General features: G+C 45.2%; 1 protein-coding gene across 1 annotated transcript in view; it reads right to left on the minus strand.

Annotated features, from left to right (window-relative positions):
* The window catches only part of PPP2CA (protein phosphatase 2 catalytic subunit alpha), a gene marked incomplete at its 5' end in the record, with an annotated part of 28,233 nt that extends 7,130 nt beyond the window's left edge, over positions 1-21,103 (minus strand). Inside the window, 2 exon segments of the mRNA NM_001101686.1 lie at positions 129-338; positions 20,868-21,103. Of these exon segments, the coding sequence (NP_001095156.1) occupies positions 129-338; positions 20,868-20,969 (312 nt within the window).
* Positions 21,104-21,330: the final 227 nt, after the last annotated feature.

The following is a 21,330-nucleotide window of genomic DNA, read 5'->3' on the forward strand; positions in this document are numbered from 1 at the left end:
GCAAAGGAAGACCTTTCTCTCTCTGTCTCTCTCTCTCACTGTCCACTCTGCCTGTCAAAAAAAAAAAAAAAAAAAAAGAGAGAACTGTCTTACCCAGTTCAAAATAATCAAACATAAGCTGAAATTACCTTAAGAGCTACAAGCAGTGTAACTGTTTCAACGGAGTAATATCCTCTGTCAACATAATCTCCCATAAACAAGTAATTTGTGTCTGGTGATTTGCCACCAATTCTAAACAGTTCCATGAGATCGTGAAATTGCCCATGCACATCTCCACAGACAGTAACTGGACATCGAACCTCTTGCACGTTGGATTCTTTTGTCAGGATTTCTTTAGCCTACAGACAAAACCATAAAACAATATTTAGTATGAAATGACATTAACAAAGATACACTGAATTATATTTAATGCAGCTTAAGAGGCAAACTTGGTTTAAGATGAAATTGTCAGAATTTATGATCCTATTAAAAATAAGACATCAGATGGCTAGACTATTCCTTTGCTATCTCATCTCCGAAACCTAGAAAAAAATGTTATCAGGATGCACAGCCCATTCCCATCAATAATAGGAATGTTCAAGCCTGTCAAATGGCCATCTGATTACATACCAGAGAGTCCACCAGGGGCTGCTGTAGCAGCGCAGCAGGTTAGGCTGCCGCCTGCAACACCAGCATTCTAAGATGCAGTGCCAGTTCAGGTCCCATCTGCTCTGCTTGCAATCCAGCTCCCTGCTACTGTGCCTGGGAGGCAGCAGAGGATGGCCTTGGCATAAGTGCTTGCGACCCTGCCACATACATGGGAGACCCAAGCTGAGTTTCAGGCTCCTAACACCAGCCATGTGGGGAACGAATCAATGGATGGAAGATCCCATATCACCTCTACCCTATGTTGCTCTGCCTTTCAAATGTATGAGTAAATATACCTTAAAAAAAAAAGTTCACTTGATTTTAATAATTTTTTAATTTTTATAACACAATAAATTTTCTCTGTTCATATTTTGAAGCTTCTCTATACTACTTATACACTATCAAAACACACAGATTCTTTTTTTTTTTAAATTATTTGACAGGTAGAGTTACAGTGAGTGAGAGGAAGAGACAGCGAGAAAGGTCTTCCTTCCATTGGTTCACTCCCCTAATGGCCACTACGGCTGGAGCTGCGCCAATCCAAAGCCAAGAGCCAGGTGCTTCCTCCTGGTCTCCCATGTGGGTGCAGGGGCCCAAGCACTTGGGCCATCTTCTGCTGCTTTCTCAGGCCACGGTAGAGAGCTGGACTGGAAGAGGAGCAGCCGGGACTAGATCTGGCGCCCATATGGGATGCCAGCGCCGCAGGCAGAGGATTAACCTACCGCAGCTCTGGCCCTAAAACACAGATTCTTTGTTATTTATTTGGATGATTCAAAATATTTTTGTTTCTTTGAATAATCACTTGCCTAACACCTGTGTCAGCCACTATGTGCTAGATCCTGTGTTGACCCCCAGAGATTAAGTAGTGAACATGATAGGTCTTTCCCAGCGCCATGGAGGGGAGAAAGACCACAGCCAGGTAACAATACAGTATAGACTGTTAAGTGTTGTGAAGAAAAGCCAGAGGTGAACCAGAGGAGACACCACAACGGATTGCCATACAAATCAAAGGATGACAAGGACTGGGGTGAAGGCCGTGGCATGTAATCTTAGCACACTGAAAACAAGTTATAATCTGAGAGCAGGATCCAAACTTCAATATTTTTTAAAGTTTTCCTAGGTTGCAACCAAGTTTAAGAACCTGTGCTCAAATCTTTAAACATTTTGTAGAATCTATTTCACAATACTCACCAATCACCAAAATCCCCAAAATATTTGATCTAACATTTTACAAAGTATAGAAAAAAATTTCCACTGTGCATTTAAAGAGATATATATCTTAAATGTATAACCCATTCAGTGTACTTCATTTCCAAATTCTTTTCTCTATAGGATAATCCCAATCTCTCCTGACTGGTTATTGCTAAAAGGAGACATTCACAAGGCACATTTCATTATTGACTATCTGGTATTAACACCATGTCTAGTGTTTTAGGCAGCTGGTACATACTAATGAGAACAGCTGTGAATGAAATCATAGATGCTACTTCATTTTAAAAGGACAATGACATAATAAAATACATGGTGACACATCATGTAAAATTTTGCTCCGATGTCATCTTCACATTTAATTCTACCAGAAGTTTACATTCAGAACACATCTCTGGTCACCTGCTTACTTGCAAGACTACTCTGTATGAAAGATGAAGAGTTCCTAACCAATACCTACTCAAAATTTCTTTTTACACCAGGAAGGAAAAGTTAAGCCTACATGCTATTGCTTTATTTCAATTTAGGCAAATCTCAGGGACAAACACTACATTCTTACAACTTTACAACTTACACAGTGCCTCATCTTCGTTTTTGGCACAGATAAAACTAAGCATCTCCTTTAAACTCTTCCAAAATTCACTGCCCTTGGGCAAAGTAACCACCGATAGGATTTTGATGTACATCCTTTTAAAACCTTATTTACGAATCTTATATACGTATTTCATGACTACAAAAACAAAGCTTATTTTGAGTACCAAAACTAGAACCAGGGGCCAGAATTGAGGCATAGCGGGTTAAGCCACAGCCTGTGATGCGAGCATCCCACAGGGGGGGCCAGTCCCAAGCCCCAGCTGCTCCATTTCCGATCCAGCTCCCTGCTAATGGCCTGAGAAAGCAGCTTAAGATGGCCCAAGTGCTTGGGACCCTAAGCTCACATGGGAGATCCAGAAGAAGCTCACAAACAGTTTTTTTTTTTTTTTTTTTTTAAACAGGCAGAGTGGACAGAGAGAGAGACAGAGACAGAGAAAGGTCTTCCTTTTTCTGTTGGTTCACCCCCCAATGGCCGTTGCAGCCAGCAAGCTGCTGCTGGCGCACTGCACTGAACTGAAGCCAGGAACCAGGTGCTTCTGCTGGTCTCCCATGTGGGTGCAGGGCCCAAGTACTTGGGCCATCCTCCACTGCCTTCCAGGGCCATAGCAGAGAGCTGGACTGGAAAAGGAGCAACTGGGACAGAATCCGGCACCCCAATCGGGACTAGAACCTGGGGTGCCGGCACCGCAGGCAGAGGATTAACCATTTGAGCCGTGGCACCGGCCAAATAAAGTTTTTTTTGACAGGCAGAGTGGACAGTGAGAGAGAGAGAGAGAAAGGTCTTCCTTTTGCCGTTGGTTCACCCTCCAATGGCTGCCGCGCTGTGCCGCGCTGATCCGATGGCAGGAGCCAGGTACTTATCCTGGTCTCCCATGGGGTGTAGGGCCCAAGCACTTGGGCCATCCTCCACTGCACTCCCTGGCCACAGCAGAGAGCTGGCCTGGAAGAGGGGCAACCGGGACAGAATCCGGCACCCCAACCGGGACTAGAACCCGGTGTGCTGGCGCCACAAGGCGGAGGATTAGCCTAGTGAGCCGTGGCGCCGGCCACAAATAAAGTTTTAAATATGATTTGCCTTTTTGGTCTCAATTTACCAGCTTAAAGTAATTATTGCACTAAAACATACTATCCCATTATGCCAGAACAATAAAGGCTGCAGATGTCCATATTAAAGATTATTTTACAAGGCCAACATTGTGGTTCAGTGTATTAAGCTACTACATATGACAGTTGCTCCATTTCTGGATCCAGTTCCCTGTTAATGCCTTCCCTAGGAAGGCAGCTGAAGATGGTCCAAGTGCATGAGCCCCTGCCACCCACAAAGGAGACCCAGATGGCACTCCAGGGTCCTGGTTTCAGCCTGGCCCAGTTGGGATGATGTGGCCATTAGAGAGTGAACCAGCACATGAAGATTTCTGTCTCTCCATCTCTCTGTAACTGTACCTTTCAGCTAAAAAAATATTTTACAATCATGGAAACTATGCAGAAGGAAGGAGGTCTGAAACAAGCTGTGCTAGGGCACGCACTGTGGCACAACAGGTTAAGCCACCACCTTAGATACTAGCATCGCATATGGCAGCAATTAAAGTTCTGGTTGCTCTACTTTTTTTTTTTTTTTTTTTTTTTTTAAGATTTCATTTATTTATTTGAGAAGTAAAATTACCGAGAGGGAGAAACAGAGTGAAAGGTCTTCCATCTGCTGGCTCACTCCCCAAATGGCTGCAATGGCTAGAGCTTGGCCAATTCCAACCCAGGAGCTTCTCCTGGATCTTCCACACAGGTGCAGAGACCCAAGCACTTGGGTCATCTACTGCTTTCCCAGGTCACAGCAGAGAACTAGATTAGAAGAGGAGTAGCCGAACTCATATGGGATTCTGACAATGCCACAGGTGGAAGCTTAGTCCACTTTGCCACAGTGCCGGCCCTTGCTCTACTTCTGATCCAGCTCCATGCTAATGCACCTGGGAAAGCTGTAGAAGATGACCCAAGTGCTTGGGCCCCTACATCCACAGGGCAGAACCGGACGGAGTTATTAGCTCCTGGCTCTGGCTTGGCCCAGAGCCAAGTACTGAGGCTATTTCAGAAGCAAAGCAGTAGGTGGAAAATATATCCATGCATCTCTGAGTCTGTGTGCCTTTCAAACAAATAAATAAATCTTTAAAAAAAATAAAGTAGCAGAATCAGATTTTCAAAGTACTTTCACATTTAATTTATTTGAAAGGCACAGTGAGAGAGTGAGAGAGAGTGAGAGAGAGAGAGAGAGAGAGAAAGAAAGAGCACAAAATTTCATCTGCTGTTTCACTCCCTAGTTGGCTACACTTGCCAGGGCTGTGGCCAGTTTGAAGCCAGGAGCTTCTTCTGAGTCTCTCACTTCAGTGCAGGCGCCCAAGAACTTGGATCATCTTCTGCTTTCCCAAGCTCATTAGCAGGGAGTTGGATAGGAATTGGAGCAGCTGGAACTCAAACTGGCACCCAAACATATTGTCAGCCTGCAGCTTTACCCACTAGGCCAAAACACCAGCCTCACTGACTCCTGTGATTTAAAGCCTCACGCTACCCAAATTATGCAAAGGCAGAAGCAAAACACACGTATCAAACTTGAAGCCATTCAATCTCTCAACTAATACAATTAACATCTGCACAAGAATTTAAACATTTAGAAAATACTGTAATTGGGGCAGATGCATGGTCCAGCCTGCATGCCACGACCGCCTGGTTTGACAGCAGATGGTGGCTCAAGTACTTTGGTCCCTGTTACCTATGTGGGAGACCTGGATTGAGTTCCAGCCTCCTGGTTTCCGTTTGGTCCAGCCCTGGCAACTGGGGAGATTTAAGAAACAAACCAGTGGATGGAAGATCTCCAATTCTCCCTTTCAAATAAATAAATAAATATTCATACACACACAGAGTACCCATTATGCTATCTCAAATGTAAAAATATATCTCACTGATTTAACTGGTGTCTTCAATTTCTAAATTCAAACTTTTAGCTCCATGTTGACTTACTACCAGTTATTTTTCTTCTTAGATAAAATATCCACAAGTGTTCTCTGAGTAGCTAATCCTAAAAGCTACATGATGTACTTACAGTATAAACAATGGTTTAATCTGTCATCTAAATCAACTTTTTGGCATTTTGTTTCTCTTACTTTGTAAACATGAGTATAATCAAAATTTTTCTTCTCTGTGATTTTTCTACTACAACAGTCAAAAAGAAAAGCTATTATTGCCTTGCTGTTTTCTTTCCCTTTTTTTTCAATATCTATTTACTTATGTGAAAGGCAGAGTTAGAGAGAGAGAGGGAGAGAGGGAAGGAGGAAGGGAGATTCTTCCAACCACTAGTTCCTTCCCCAGATGGCTGCAATGGGCAGAGCTGTGCTGATCCGAACTCCGGAGCTTCTTCTGGGTCTTCCACACGGGTGGGGCCCAATGACTTGGGCCATCTTCTGCTGCTTTCCCAGGACATAGCAGAGAGCTGAACCCAAAGTGGAGAAGCCAGGACTAGAACTGGTGCCTATATGGGATGCTGGCACTGCAGGCAGCGGCTTAACCCACTACGCCACAGCGCGGGCCCCTGCCTTGCTGTTTTCTAACAGTATTTCTTACAGAGAGAACAGACAGAGATCTTCCATCTGCTGGTTACCTCCTGAGATGGCTGCAATGGCTGGGGCTGAGCTAGAGGCTGTATCTGGGTCTTCCGTGAGGGTGGTAGGAACGCAAATACTTTGGGCTACCTTCCGTTTCTTTTCCCAGGCCATTAGCACGAGGCATGTGGTATGTCGGCCCCAGTTTTACATTGAGACTTCAATCCTAGGATTACATGAAAACTACTCAAGCTTCTTTTTTATCAGTGCCTTAAACCCAAACACAAGTAAAAGCATTATGACATGAAGGAACTCTTTAAATGTTTACTATATGCTCCCTTAGGCAGCACATAAGCTAAAATCGGAAAGATAAGACGTTTAATAATGATTTTGAGGGGGCCTGTGTTATGGTATCACAGGTTAACCTGCTGCCTGATAGGCCAGCATCCCATATGGGCACCAGTTCATATCCAAGCTGCTCTACTTCTTCTTCCTTTTTTCCCCCCAAAGAAACTTTTTATTTAAGGAATACAAACTTCATGCATTTCATAAATACAACTTTAGGAACCAGTGATTTTTCCCACTATACCCACCCTCCCACCCACATGCCCACTCTTCTTCCTCCTTCCTCTCCTATTCTCATTTTTTACTAAGTTGTAAGCAAAAGAACAAACTGTTTCTCAACAGCCAGCTGCTCTACTTTTGATACAGCTCCCTGCTAACTGCCTAGGAAAAAGCAGCAGAAAATGACCCAAGTGTTTTGGGCTCCTGTCTTTGGCCTGGTCCAGCCCTGGCCATATGCAGAATGAATCCGTGGTTGGAAGACCTCCCCCCACCCCGCTAACTTTCAAATAAACAGATAGGTCTTCTGTGTACAAAGTTAATTGAAAATGAATCTTAATGGAGAATGGGACTGGCAAGGGCAGAGAAAGGAGGAGGACAAGTGGGAGTATGGGTGGGAGGGCTGATATGGTAGGAAGAACTATATTCCTAAAGTTGTACTCATGAAATCTGTATTCCTTAAAAAACAAATAAAAATTTTTTTAAAGTAAAAAAAAAAAAAAATGACCTCGAGATATTCTGGAATACTGCATAATCAAACAATCACTGAACTGTGTTAGAGATTTTTATTTTTTCTTTCAAGATTCATTTATTTTACTTGATAGGATGAGTTAAAGAGAGAGGCTGAGTTAGAGAAAGAGCGAAAGACAGACATCAATCTTCCCATCCACTGGTTCACTCCCCCAGATGGCCATAATAGCCAGGTTTGTGGTACACTGAGGCCAGGAGCCAGAAGCTTCTTCTGGGTCTCCCACGTGGGTGCAGGGGCCCAACATTTGGGACATTTTCAGCTGCTTTCCCAAGCGTGTTAGCAGGAAGCTGAATTGGAAGTAGAGCAGCTGGGAATTGAACCAACACCTATATCAGATGCTTGGGTGCTACTGGCAGCAACTTAACCAGGCACACCACAGCACCATTTCCAAGGCATACAGAGTTACAAAAGCATTTTTCTAATTCTTTAAAATGCAATTATCAATGTTGAATACATATGGCAAACATCTAACAGGATTTTCTCTCCTTTACTATTGAGAACAGGTAACATTTCAAACAAGAGCTTTCTCACAGAAAACATGAGACTGAGATAACAACCTTTTTTCTCTTTAAGCCTTAAGGAGGAGGGTGCTCCAAATCAGATCATGTCATTTCAAGCAAGGCCACCTGAGAGAAGTCAAGTGCTTTGTGGGAGAGCATAATACTCCTGGGAAAACACCCAAGGACAACTGTTAAAGTAACTCTGTATCAGGCTCTCCAGCAGTATTTCTCTTAGTTTCAAAAAACAATCACACAGCAGCACCCATGCTGGCAGTAAGGTGTACCGAGGAATGCATTACTTCAAATGCTAGCTGAGTCTTGGGGGTCAATATCCATTTCTGTTATCACCAATTTGAAAGGGGTCAGGATATAAAACTAAAAGCATTTCTTAAAAAATTTTTTTCTTTTCATTTTTATTTGAAAGACAAAGAGAGATCTTCCATCCACTGGTTCACTCTCCAAATGCCCACAAGAGCCAGGGCTAGGCTAGGCTAAAGCCTGCAGCCAAAACTCAATCAAAGTCTCCCATGTGGGGAGAGGGAGCAAAGCACTTACACCATCACTTAATGCCTCCAACGGTGTGAGAGCTTAATCAGCATGAAACTGGAAACAGAAGCAGAGTGGGTATTCAAAGTCTGGCTTTGTAAAGTGAGTGCACCAAGCTGTGTCTTCACTGGAAAGCATGCCTCTACAAGCATCTTCTTAAACGTATACATTAAAGTTGACTTTTTTTCAAAACAAAGTACTCCTATAAAGCAATTAGTATAAAACCAGTAACATCAGAATCTCAAGGTCAACGCTGAGGAATATATGTTGACATTCATCAGATGACCAATGATTTGTCTTAAAAAATTTTGTTTTATTTATTTGACAGGCCAACTGAGAGAAAAAGAAACAGAGTTCTCCCCTCAGGACTAGCATTGTAGTGTAGGTAAAACTACAGCATGAGATGCCAGCATCCCATAAGGGCGATTGTTTTGTGTCCTGGCTACTCCACTTCCTGGGTAAAGCAGCAGAACATGGCCCTAACACTTGGGACCCTGCACCCATGTGGGAGACCCAGATGAAATTCCTGGTTCCTGGCTTCAGCCTGACCCAGCCCTGGCTGTTGCAGCCATATGTGGAGTGAACCAGCAAACAGACGATCTTTCCCTCTCTCTAGAATCCTTTCAAATAAACAAACATATTCTTAAAAATAAAAATTTTTTTCCCTCTGCTGGTTCAGTACTTGCGCCATTCTCTGTTGCTTTCCAGTGCATTAACAGGGAGTTAGATCAGAAGTGGTCTAGCTGGGACTCAAATAAGCATCCAGATATGGGATGCTATCACAAATGGCATTTTTACCACAACAGTGTGCCACAACACCTGCCCCTTCTGACTTGTTCTACTGAAGAAACGCAAGTTATCTTTTTTATATCGTAATGCTGTCCTGGTGGAAAGTCATTTGAAGCAGAAGCAACTATCCACAACTCTTTTAAGCAAAGAAGCCAACACTAGTCTCAACACATCTTCTCTGTGGGATCAAAGTCAAAACCAGACACCTCTTCATAAAAGTATTATTTGACAAAGCAACTTTTGTTTTCTGAGAGTCATCTTACTATCAAAAATCTGGCATTAATTCTATCATTCACTGAACAATCAATTTTACATTTCACAGAGCTGGACACATCTACCAACACAGCTTTAAAGAAGCAAAGCTGGGGGCACCACCTGGGATGCCCGCATCCTATTCTGGAGCATGATCAGAGCCCAGCTCCTCCGCTTCTGATCCAGCTTCCTAATAATGAGTCCTAGAAGGCAACAGATTATCGATCAAGTACTTGAGTCCTTATAACCCACACTGAAGACCAGAGTTCCAGATTCCTTTCAGATTGCCCAGCCTTAGACTACTGGGGGCATCTGAGGAGTGAACCAGTAAACGGAAGCTCTCTCAAAAGATCTCTGTCGGTCTCTCTCCATGTTGTTCTTTCAAGTAAACTAAACAAAGCTGAAAAAACGCAACTAATTTTTGATTTTTCAGTTTAAGCAGAACAGAAAGTCATTTGAGAATTTTTGAATACAATGATTACCTTCGCAATAGCATTTTCCAATATCCAAAGAGAATTCTATGTCACTTCATGTGGTTTTTATGCAAGAAAGGTAAATTTCTTTAATGTCATTTTTGTAATTGTGCAAAAATACTTCATGTTCTTTATAACTTGTTTTACCCAAATGGATGGATGGAGGGATACATAAAATATGACAGAATCAATTACTAGACCGGGAAGCAAATGAGTTTTGAGGTAATTATATTCAACTATCAAACCTTTCTTCATATTACTTGTCTCACATATTAATTACACTTAAGAGATGCCTCTAATATTTCATGAAGCGTTTCGATCTTCTTTGATTAAAATCTGTATGACCATAAGCCGGCGCCGCGGCTCACTAGGCTAATCCTCCGCCTAGCGGCGCCGGCACACCGGGTTCTAGTCCCGGTCAGGGCACCGGATTCTGTCCCGGTTGCCCCTCTTCCAGGCCAGCTCTCTGCTGTGGCCAGGGAGTGCAGTAGAGGATGGCCCAGGTGCTTGGGCCCTGCACCCCATGGGAGACCAGGAAAAGCACCTGGATCCTGGCTCCTGCCATCGGATCAGCGCGGTGCGCCGGCCGCAGCGCGCCGACCGCGGCGGCCATTGGAGGGTGAACCAACGGCAAAAGGAAGACCTTTCTCTCTCTCTCTCTCTCTCACTGTCCACTCTGCCTGTCAAAAAAAAAAAAAATCTGTATGACCATAATTAAAATTTTTGCTGTTTGGCTTTAAGGCTTAGGGTATAACTGAAAAAAATGTTTGGAATAAAGGATATTCTAAAGTTGTATAAAAATAGACTTTGCTTTTTTCCACTTTTGACCCTAAGAGGAGTGACCCACTCAGTCTTTACCATCCAACCTACACAGGCACATGCACATGTAAACATTTCCAAATGGGGGTGGCACTGTGGCACAGCAGGGGAAGCTGCCACCTGCAGTGCAGGTTTCAGTCCCAGCTGCTCCACTTCTGATCCATCTTCCTGCTAATGAATGGGGAAAAGCAGCAGAGGTTGGCCCAAGTGCTTGGGCTCCTGAACTCACATGGAAGACCCAGATGAAGTCTCAGGCTCCTAGCTTCGACTTGGCCTAGTCCTGCCCGTTGCAAAAAAAAAACATTTTGGGGAGTAAATCAGAAGATGATTCGATATCTAACTCTGCCTTTGTTATGATAAATAAGTAAGTATTTAGAAAAGAAAATTTCCGGGCCGGCACCGTGGCTCAATAGGCTAATCCTCCGCCTTGTGGCGCCGGCACACCGGGTTCTAGTCCCGGTTGGGGCGCCGGATTCTGTCCCGGTTGCCCCTCTTCCAGGCCAGCTCTCTGCTATGGCCAGGGAGTGCAGTGGAGGATGGCCCAGGTGCTTGGGCCCTGCACCCCATGGGAGACCAGGAAAAGCACCTGGATCCTGGTTCCTGCCATCGGATCAGCGCGGTGCGCCAGCTGCAGCGGCGGCCATTGGAGGGTGAACCAACGGCAAAGGAAGACCTTTCTCTCTCTGTCTCTCTCTCTCACTGTCCACTCTGCCTGTCAAAAAATAAAAAAAAAAAAAAGAAAAGAAAATTTCCAATCATTCCTGCACAGGTTAAAAAAAAATGCTGAACTACCAAACTATCAAGAATGTTGCTGCATCTAGTTGTTTTTAAACTCTCACAAACATCCATCATGACCAAGAGTCAGTTACTTTGGATCCCAGTCTCTTCCTTCATCTACCAGAGCTCTAGATGGCTTTTTAAAGTTTCTTCCATCACTAAAAATCTACTTAAGTCAACGCTACCCAGCAGAAAGAGACAACGGGAATTACTGCTCATTTGCAGATGACAGCTGACTACAAGTAAGTGACTTGGTCACCACCAACACGTTCTAAAATGTTCCCTATGTAGAGCTAACTATGAGGTCAACCTCCTGACTTCCCCCAAACTCTACTAATTAAATCAAAAAGCAAACCTACAAATTTCCACTCACTAAAAAAATATAATGCTATTTATACAAGATTAAATAGTAAAAATAACTCAAGAAATAAGGGCTTGATACTAGTAAAATAAATTTCAAAAACAACTATATATTTTACAATGGTTAACAGCATCACTGACACTTTGTAAACTGTGTGAACCACACTTTGCATGCCTTTAGAACAACTTCTCCGTCCCCCAGAGGCAGCCTAGACCAAAGGTTTGCAGCCTCTTTTAAACCTCCACAATTGAAGGTTAAGATTTCTCATCTACAGAATGAAAAAGGAGTGCAGGAGCCAATGTCAGGCGATCATGTGCAGTTCTGAAAAGATCCAGATTCAGATAGACATCTCTGCCAAGGTCTTGTTCACTCATCCCAAACCACAGCCTACAACAGCAACTTTCTACTGTGAAAGAAGGAAGCAGCTAACACATTGGACTCTACTTTCTTTCAGACCCCATTTTCTAGTCATTTATAGCAGGGAAAGACTCTCTACCTTTTTAGCCCAGCCTATCACCTCTGCTCCAGAAGCACGCTTTTAAAAACAAAGCTGCTGCTGCCTGCAGTGTAGGCATCCCATATGGATGTCAGTTCAAGACCCAGCTGCTCCACTTTCAAAACAGCTCTCTGCTATGGCCTGGGAAAGCAGAAGATGGTCCAAGTGCTTGGGCCCCTGAACCCACGTGGTAGACCCAGAAGAAGCTCCTGGCTCCTGGCTTCAGATCAACTCAGCTCTGCCCACTGTGGTCATTTGGGCAGTGAACCAGCAGATAAAAGACCTCTCTCTCTCCAACTCTGCCTTTCAGATAAATAAATCTTAAAAATAAATAAATAAAAACCTTCCTCTTCCTAGTTCAACTCAGATATTGCTTGTATATAAGAACACAGGCTGAGGGCTTTTCCAGACAAGACTAATAATGATAAATGAATGAAAAAAAAATGGAAATGAAACAAACGGGTCAAAGCAGAAAGTAAAGAGTCAACTCTTCACATGTAATTCTACCTCTCTCTCCTTAGCACCCATGATAAAGACCCCACCACCTTCCCAACCCAAGCCGTCTCCTGGACTTTCTAGCTTGTCTTTCAAACCACATGAATGGCACTAACACACAGAAATTAATTCCAATGAGAGCAGAGCAAACACCTGCTGCCATAAGCCAGAAACACCAGCCTGGTGAAGTCATCCTCCAGGATCCACTCTTTCCATGGCATGAGTTTCAAGCCTTTTTAAAAAATTTATCTCAAAGTCAGAATTAGAGAGGGAGCAACAGGGAGGTCTTCCATCCACTGTATACTCAAGAGAAAATAATAACCAAGGCTGAGCCAGGCCAAAGCCAGGAGCTTCATCTGGGTCTCCCGTCTGGGTGGCCCAAGTATTTCAGCCATCTTCTACTGCTTTTGCCAGGCCACTAGAAGGGAGCTGGATTAGAAGTCGATCAGCTGGTACATGAACTGATACCAATATGGGATTTCAGCATTGCAGGCAGCAGTTTTACCTGTTATGCTGCAATTCCAGCTTCAGACTGTGAAGTTTTAAAGATAAAGAAATCTTGGCCCCAGATGGAAAAAACAGAAAGCACTGAGGACCTGTTTGAAAACTATGGCCATTCATCTCTTCTGTGCTTCCTCATTAAGTTACCCTAAAACTGCAGTACTGCTCATGCCAGGGCGATCAAGAAACACACATGCACACGACTGTGAAAGTTATGAGTATGAAAAGAGCACTGGCCGGCACTGCGGCTCAACAGGCTAATCCTCCACCTTGCGGTGCCGGCACACCGGGTTCTAGTTCCGGTTGGGGCGCCGGATTCTGTCCCGGTTGTCCCTCTTCCAGGCCAGCTCTCTGCTGTGGCCAGGGAAGGCAGTGGAGGATGGCCCAAGTGCTTGGACCCTGCACCCCATGGGAGACCAGGAGAAGCACCTGGCTCCTGCCTTCGGATCAGCGCGGTGTGCCAGCCGCAGTGCGCTGGCCGCAGCGGCCACTGGAGGGTGAACCAACGGCAAAAAGGAAGACCTTTCTCTGTCTCTCTCACTATCCACTTTGCCTGTCCAAAAAAAAAAAAAAGAGCACTTCATAATCTGCAGTGAACAATACGTAAGCCAGTTATACTTTATTACAATATTTTCAGAGCTCAGTCTTGAGATCATTATTTATGCCATCTGAGAATACACAGAAAATGACCCAGGGTTTTCATCTCACCAGTCTCATGTTAGGGGTAAATGTAGTTAGCCACATCCCAAAGTGAAGAATAATCAGTTTCCACAACAAAGTGGAAGAACAGTAAAAGACATGAAAAGGAAGCTTTCAAGCAACTAATAATGCTTCATTTTATAATAATGATCCTACAATTCAGCTTGGTCCCAATTCTCCTTTGTCTTGGAGTTTCTTCTGCATCTCCCAGATAGGTGCAGGGTCCCAAGTGCTGCATTCCCAGGCCATTAGTGGGCAGTTGGATCAGAAGTGGAACAGCCAGGACTCACACCAGAGTTCCTATGGGATTCTGGTGTTGCAGATGGCGGCTTAGCCCATTGCATAACAATGCCAGTTTCAGCATTTTTTTAAAAAAGATTTATTTATCTGAAAGGGAGACAGGGATTTTCCATTCAGTGGTTCACTTCATAAATGGCCTCCAAGACCATGGCTGGGGCAGGCCAAAGTTGGGAGCCAGGAACACCATCCCAGTCTCCCAAATGAGTGGCATGGGCCCAAGCATCTGGGCCATCATCTTCTGCTTTCCTAGGTACATTAGCAAGGAGCTGGAATGGAAGAGCAGTAGGACTTGAACTGGCACTGTGTGTGGAATCATGGCATCGCAGTTTAACCACTGCACAACAATACCTACTGCGATGTCTTTCTTTATCAACACTACATTTCTGGGAAGCAATAAGAGAACACTGGAAATGAAATCCATAAACCTAGACAATCTGCAGTCAAGTTACTTTACTTTTCTGAGTCTTTGCTTTCTAACAACTGAGAACAATAGCTGTGAAAAGTATGATCAAAGTAGAATTCTCTAACATGCTTCCCCACCAATCCTCAACACTCAAATTAATTCTACGGATATGAGCCAGTCTTTTAAATTAAACACAAACACTCACACAAATGCTACCCATTTCAAGTAAGAATTTAGTTTTGATCAAATCTTTTCTAGCTCATCTAATGAGAAAGAAACAGTTTGCTTTTCCCATGCCCATGTAACAAATGTTAAAACTAAACGAAGACTTAATGACCACAATTTATTTATAGCACTTGTACAGCAATGGAAAACAGCATACCTAGGCAAACAACTCCTTTGGAAAAAAACCTGGCTATCAAACAACATTCTCTACATGTTTAATAAGACTTGAAAGCACAAAAATAAAAATTATACCCACTTTAAAACACTGCTAAGGTCACTGCTTCTTGTAGTGCATATAAAATCATGTGGATACTACTTCTTTCAATTTTTAGACAGAAACATACCAGGCCAATTATTGATACAAGAGGACTACTGCCCAAGACACAACTGCATTCACTCACAAAGTTCTTAAGAACCAACAAATGATGATCCACTAACGACACGGTACACTGTACACACTATTAAATATTAAGATTTTTTAAAAGATTTTATTTATTTATTTGTGAGGTAGAGTTACAGACAGTGAGAAGGAGGGACACAGAGAAAGGTCTTCCTTCTGTTGGTTCACTCCCCTAATAGCCTGAAGAGCCGGAGCTGTGCCAATCTGAAGCCAGGAGCCAGGTGCTCTCCCATGTGGGTGCATGGGCCCAAGCACTTGGGCCATCTTCTGCTGCTTTCCCAGGCCACAGCAGAGAGATGCACTGAAAGAGGAGCAGCTAGGACTAGAACGGGCACCCAAATGGGATGCTGGTGCGGCCGGCGGAGGATTAATCTACTGCACCACGGCACCAGTCCCATAAATATTAAGATTTAAAATAAATCTTAATGTTACCTTTAAAAAATGTAATTAAAAATGTAATCACAAGTTCTTATGATGTACTTCTACTATTTCACTCAAAATTTCATTCTAATTAGGTAGCTTCAGGAGGCTTTTATAATCATCATTCTTTCTTAGAATTGAAGAAATTATCAATTTCTAGCAAATAATTATCCATTAAATATTTTTAAATATTCTACTATGTATTTTTAAAGAAGACTGATTTATTTATTTGAAAGGCAGATTTACAGAGAGGCAGAGGCAGAGAGAGGTCTTCCATTCACTGGTTCACTCTCCAAATAGCCAAAATGGCCAGAGCTGTGTCAATCCAAAGCCAGGAGCTTCCTCCGGGTCTCCCACAGGGGTGCAGGGGCCCAAGCACTTGGGCCATCTTCCACTGTTTTCCCAGGCCACAGCAAAGAACATGTATTCTGGTGTAACAGGTACAGCCTATGCCAGCAATGCCAGGATCCCTTATGGGCACCAGCTCAAGTCCCAGCTGCTCTAGTTCCAATCCAGCTCCCTGCTAAAGGCCTGAGAAAAGCAGCAGAACATGGCCCAATTGTCTGGGCCCCTGTTATCCATGGGGGAGACCTGGATGAAGCTCCAGGCTGGGGGCCACCCCGGTTCACTTCCCAAATGCCTCCAACAGCTAGGGCTGAACCAAGTATGCATTAAATGAAAACTAATTAAACCTTCAACAGCCTTTTTTTTTTTTTTAAATCATTTGTTTGGGAGCTATTATTCAGTTTTTTTTTTTTTAAGATTTACTTATTTATTTGAAAGAGTTACACAGAGAGAGGAGTCTTCCAGCTGCTGGTTCACTCCTCAATTGGCCGCCTTTGGGTCTTCCCATGAGGGCACAGGGACCCAAGGACTTGGGCCATTTTCTACTGCCTTTCATGGCCACGGCAGAGAGCTGGATCAGAAGTGGAGCAGTGCAGTCTTGAAACCAGTGCCCATATAGGATGCTGACACTGCAGGTGGCGGCTTTACTCACTATGGTACAGCGGCAGCCTCCCTTCAACAGTCTTAAAATCACTATTTAGAAGGCAGTAACACTAGGAGTATAACTGCTTTCACCAAGAGAAACCATTGGTCATATAAACATTTTTCTTATTGTTTAAAAAGATCTATTTATTAGGGCCGGCGGAGTGGTTCAGCAGGTTAATCCACCATCTGCAGCACTGGGCATCTCACATGGGTGCTAGTTCAAGTGCAGGTGCTTGAGTCTCCGCACACATGTGGGAGACAGGAAGAAGCTGCAGGCTCCTGGCTTTGGTCTGGCCCAGCCCTGGCCATTGTGGTCATTTGGGGAGTGAACCAGCAGATGGAAGATCTCTCTAACTCTGTCTATAAATAAATAATAATCTGTATTTATTTATTTGAAAGGCAGAGAGACAGAGACAGATCTTCCATCCACTGATTCACTCTCCAGATGGCCAGGAACAGTAAGCACCTGGGCCAGGCTAAAGGGAGAAGCCAGGTCTCCCATGTGGGTGGCACGAGCCCAACCATCTTCCACTGCTTTTTCCAGGTCATTGGAAGGGAGCTGGACTGGAAGCAGAACAGCCCAGTCATGAACCAGTGCCCATATGGGACGCCACCACTGCAGGTGGCAGATTAACCCACAATGAAACAACAGCGGCTCCACCAATATTTTCTTTAAAGCCAATGACTGATTAAATAATTAAGTGGGGGGATTAGGAGGAGAGAGAGGAACACGAGCAAGTGAGCACTGCATCCACTGGCTCATTCCCCACATATGCACAACAGCCTGGCTGGCTGGGGCTCAAGGTGGAAGCCTAAAACTCAATCCAGTTCCCCCACGTGAGAGGCAATCATTTAAGCCATCATTGCTTCCTCTCAGGGTGTGTATTAGCAGGAAGCTGTAATCTGGAGCTGGAGTCAGGTGTAAAACCCAGGTACTCTGACGTTGGAAATGAGCCTCTTAAACACTAGGCCAGCCAGCGCCGGCACTCCGGGTTCTAGTCCTGGTTGGGGCGCCAGATTCTGTCCCGGTTGCTCCTCCTCCAGTCCAGCTCTCTGCTGTGGCCTGGGAGGGCAGTGGAGGATGGCCCAAGTGCCTGGGTCCTGCACCCGCATGGGAGACCAGGAGAAGCACCTGGCTCCTGGCTTCGGATCAGCACGGTGCGCCAGCCACAGTGCTGCAGTGGTCATTGGAGGGTGAACCAACGGTAAAGGAAGACCTTTCTCTTACTGTCCACTCTGCCTGTCAAAACAAACAAACAAACAAACAAACAAAAAACACTAGGCCAAACAACCTTATCACCCACACAAATTTAGTAGTGAAAAGACAACTTGTACTGAAGATACCAAGTCATCTTCAAATTAATCTAGTTTAGATTAATATAGAGGTGAAATAGGCACAAGCATTTGGCACAGTGGCTAAGATACCAACTGGGACACCCATATACCACCTGGTTTAAGTTTCAGCTCCTCTGCTTCCAATCCAGCTTCCTGCTAATACACACCCTACGACAGAGCAGTGATGTCCCAAATACTTGGGTCCTGGTATTCCACATGGAAGACCCTGACTGAATGCTAAGTTCTAGGCTTTGGCCTGGCCCAGCTCTGGCGCCTGTGGGCATTTGGAGTGAACCAGTAAATGAGTGCTCTCTCTGCCTCTCAATGGGTGAATAAAAAGTGGGGTGGAAGTGACATCCACCAAAAATGATCTATTCTATGGAAACCTTTACATAATACCTAGCTATAAATATTTCCATCTTTCTGAATCTCAAACCTGAAATCATGGACACAACAATGGAGATCTAAGTCAATTAACGTCACAACTATGTTCCACAAAGACATGGAAAAACCATGAACACGGAGTCCATGAAGCATCAGCCCTCTCACCTTGGCACCCTCTATTACCTTCTATAGTCTGAAAAACCCCCACTACTTGCAGGCTCCATCTCCTGCTGCTCCTACCCATTCATACCTTTCTTTCCAACTCAACTCAAAGCTCCTTGACAATACAAGGACACTTCAAAAAAATTCATGGGGTCAGCACTGTGGCACAACAGGTTAAAGCCCCGGCCTTGCAGCACCAGCATCATATGGGCACCAGTTTGAGTCCCAGCTGCTCTACTTCTGATGCAGCTCTCTGCTATGCCCTGGGAAAGCAATGGAAGATGGCTCAAGTGCTTGGGATCCTGAACTCACATGGGGGACCCTGAAGCTCCTGGCTCCTGGCTTCGGACTGGTTCAGCTCCAGCTGTTGCAGCCATTTGGGGAGTGAACCAGTGGATGGAAGAGCTCTCCTTCTCTGTAAATCTTTCAAATAAAATAAATTTAAAAAAAGTTTATAGAGAAAAGAATTATAAGTTTATTTGGATGCAAAAGTTTTGCCATCCATGCAGTTTTTTCGTAATAGGCATCTTTCATGAACTTTCTGAACTATCAACCTTACATCACTATTTTTTGCTGCTTTTCATGCTCCCATAAACATATGCAATCTTGGATATTCAATAAGTGCTAAAATTTTAAACACAAAGAACTAATTTCAGATGAAACTGCATAATCTCCAAAGCTCCCAGAATACATTTTAATTCCTTCTTCTATAGACAGGAAATCAAGGACTATCTGAGTGTCTGCCCCGAAGTTAACCAAAATCACTCACTTAGGAGCAGGAAGAGGACCAACTCCCAACTGCTGGTCTTCCAACTACATCCCCGTCTCCCTTCTCAGTGTTTTCTTCACAAATGACTAGTCATCCAATCACTGACTCAAAGTGCAGTCCGTAAAGTTCTGAATCTGCAGTCAGTCAAGTCATCATTTATATTAAGCTAGAAATTAAGACCTGGCAATACACATTAAGTAATTTTCAAAGTCCTATTTCTAAATCTTTAAAAAGTAAAGACTAGCCTCATATGATCTGAGAGAATTTCAAGTCAAGAAACTGGAGATTCAACACACTGGAGCCGTAGGATCCAGCTCCAGCAGATGATGTGCTTGCCCCACTATTAGTGCTCTGTTCAGGCTCGGGGAGAAATAAATCTAACTTAAATTCCAATAGTTTACAGCATGATTTGTCTGGAAACCTCCACTACATGAACCTAATGTTCACATGGAACCACAAACAAGTCAGCGTTAACAGTTCTCCAAAAACTCTTTTCACTAACACACAATGCTGGCAGTACTCCACAATTCTGTGCTAAAATGAAATGCTGTTAATTGTGCAAAGGGTAAATTTAATATGTTCGTAAGGAGATCAGTATTTTGTGTACTGTGGGAAACTTAACAAAAATTAAAAATTACGTACAGCTAATGGATACTCCGTTTCCCCAATCCCTGGGGAAAACCAAAACAGATTTTGGTAACAGAAAACACAAAATTCAATGTTATTTCGTGGACAATATTCCACTCCCAACGCTTTACGATATTTCAACCTGAAGCGCAACGTCTGGGATAAAGTGCTCACTAGCAAGTATTACTACCATTTGCAGCCCAAAACGGACAAGCATGGAACTTTTTCAACGAAGAGAGCACAAAATTCGCCGCGTTTCCAGGTTACGTTGCTCATTTTTAAAAACAAATGGCAAAACGCCAAGTATGTTAGGCTCAAGAGAAGGGTTCCTCACTGCCCGGCTTGAGTCAGCATATAAATCATAGGTTACACTGACTGGATTTCCAACCCAGAAGCTCCTTATGTAGTATGACTCACCGAATTCCCCATTTCTTCCAACTCTGAGAAAGAAGTTATACTCTGTCCCCTTAGAACTACCATGACCTTCGCAGAAATTAGGTTACAGGCTTTTTTTTAAAAAAATGCTTAAAGACACTCCTCCAAGAGGTCTCCGGGGGCAGAGCCTGGGCCGGGTGGACACTATCCCTCCCCCGGGTGGCGGTCACGCCGGGGCCTCAGGCCCTCAAGCCTGCTTCTGGGGGCTGCTGCGGGCAGCGCGGGCTCCGAGACGCCCCTCAGCGCACCACAGAGGCCCACTCCCACTCCCGGGCCACGCACCCCAGCCCGCCGACCCGGGGGCCCCAAGCCGTCCCCGGGCCTGGCCACGGGGTCTCCGCTCCTCCTGCCACCCCGCCTGGAGCCCGGGCCCGCAGGCTCCCAAGACCCGGCGTCGGGTGAACGGCGCCATTTTAGGCGGCGACGACAGCCAATCCGTGCGCGGGAGGCAGGGGGCGTCGGGTCGTCCGGGAGCCGCCGCCGGCCAGGCCAGGCCGGGCGCCGGTCGGGGAGGCTCGGCCCGGCCGGCGGCCTCCGCCATGTTGCACCCTCCTCACGGACACCGCCTCCTCGGCGGCCCCGGCAGGCCGGGCGCAGCTCACCTTCTCGCAGAGGCTCTTGACCTGGGACTCGGACAGCTGCTTGCACTCGTTCAGCTGCTCGATCCACTGGTCCAGCTCCTTGGTGAACACCTTCTCGTCCATGATGCCACCCGCCCCAACCGGCTGCCGCTCTGCGCTGCTCCCGCGCCGCCGCCCGCACACGGGCCACACGCACACGCCGCCGCCGGCTCCCGGGGGGTACTTCCTTGGCCGCTGGCGGTCGCTCGGCGCCGGCGCTGGCCGCTGGCTCTCCCCGCAGTGCTCGGCCGCCGGCCGCTGCGCCTCCTCCGCTCGCCCTAGCTCCGGAGCTCGCCTCTGTAATGGCGGCTGCCCGGCGTGGTGACGTCACGCGGCGTCAGGAGGCGGCGGGCAGCCGACGGAGAAAGAGCCCGGACGCAAGCTGCGCAGCCACACGGCGGACCCGGGTCGGGCGCACGGCCGGAGAGGGGGCGCAAACGAGGGG

This window comes from Oryctolagus cuniculus, chromosome 6 (genome assembly GCF_964237555.1).
Source record: "Oryctolagus cuniculus chromosome 6, mOryCun1.1, whole genome shotgun sequence".
In the NCBI taxonomy this organism is placed as follows: domain Eukaryota; kingdom Metazoa; phylum Chordata; class Mammalia; order Lagomorpha; family Leporidae; genus Oryctolagus; species Oryctolagus cuniculus.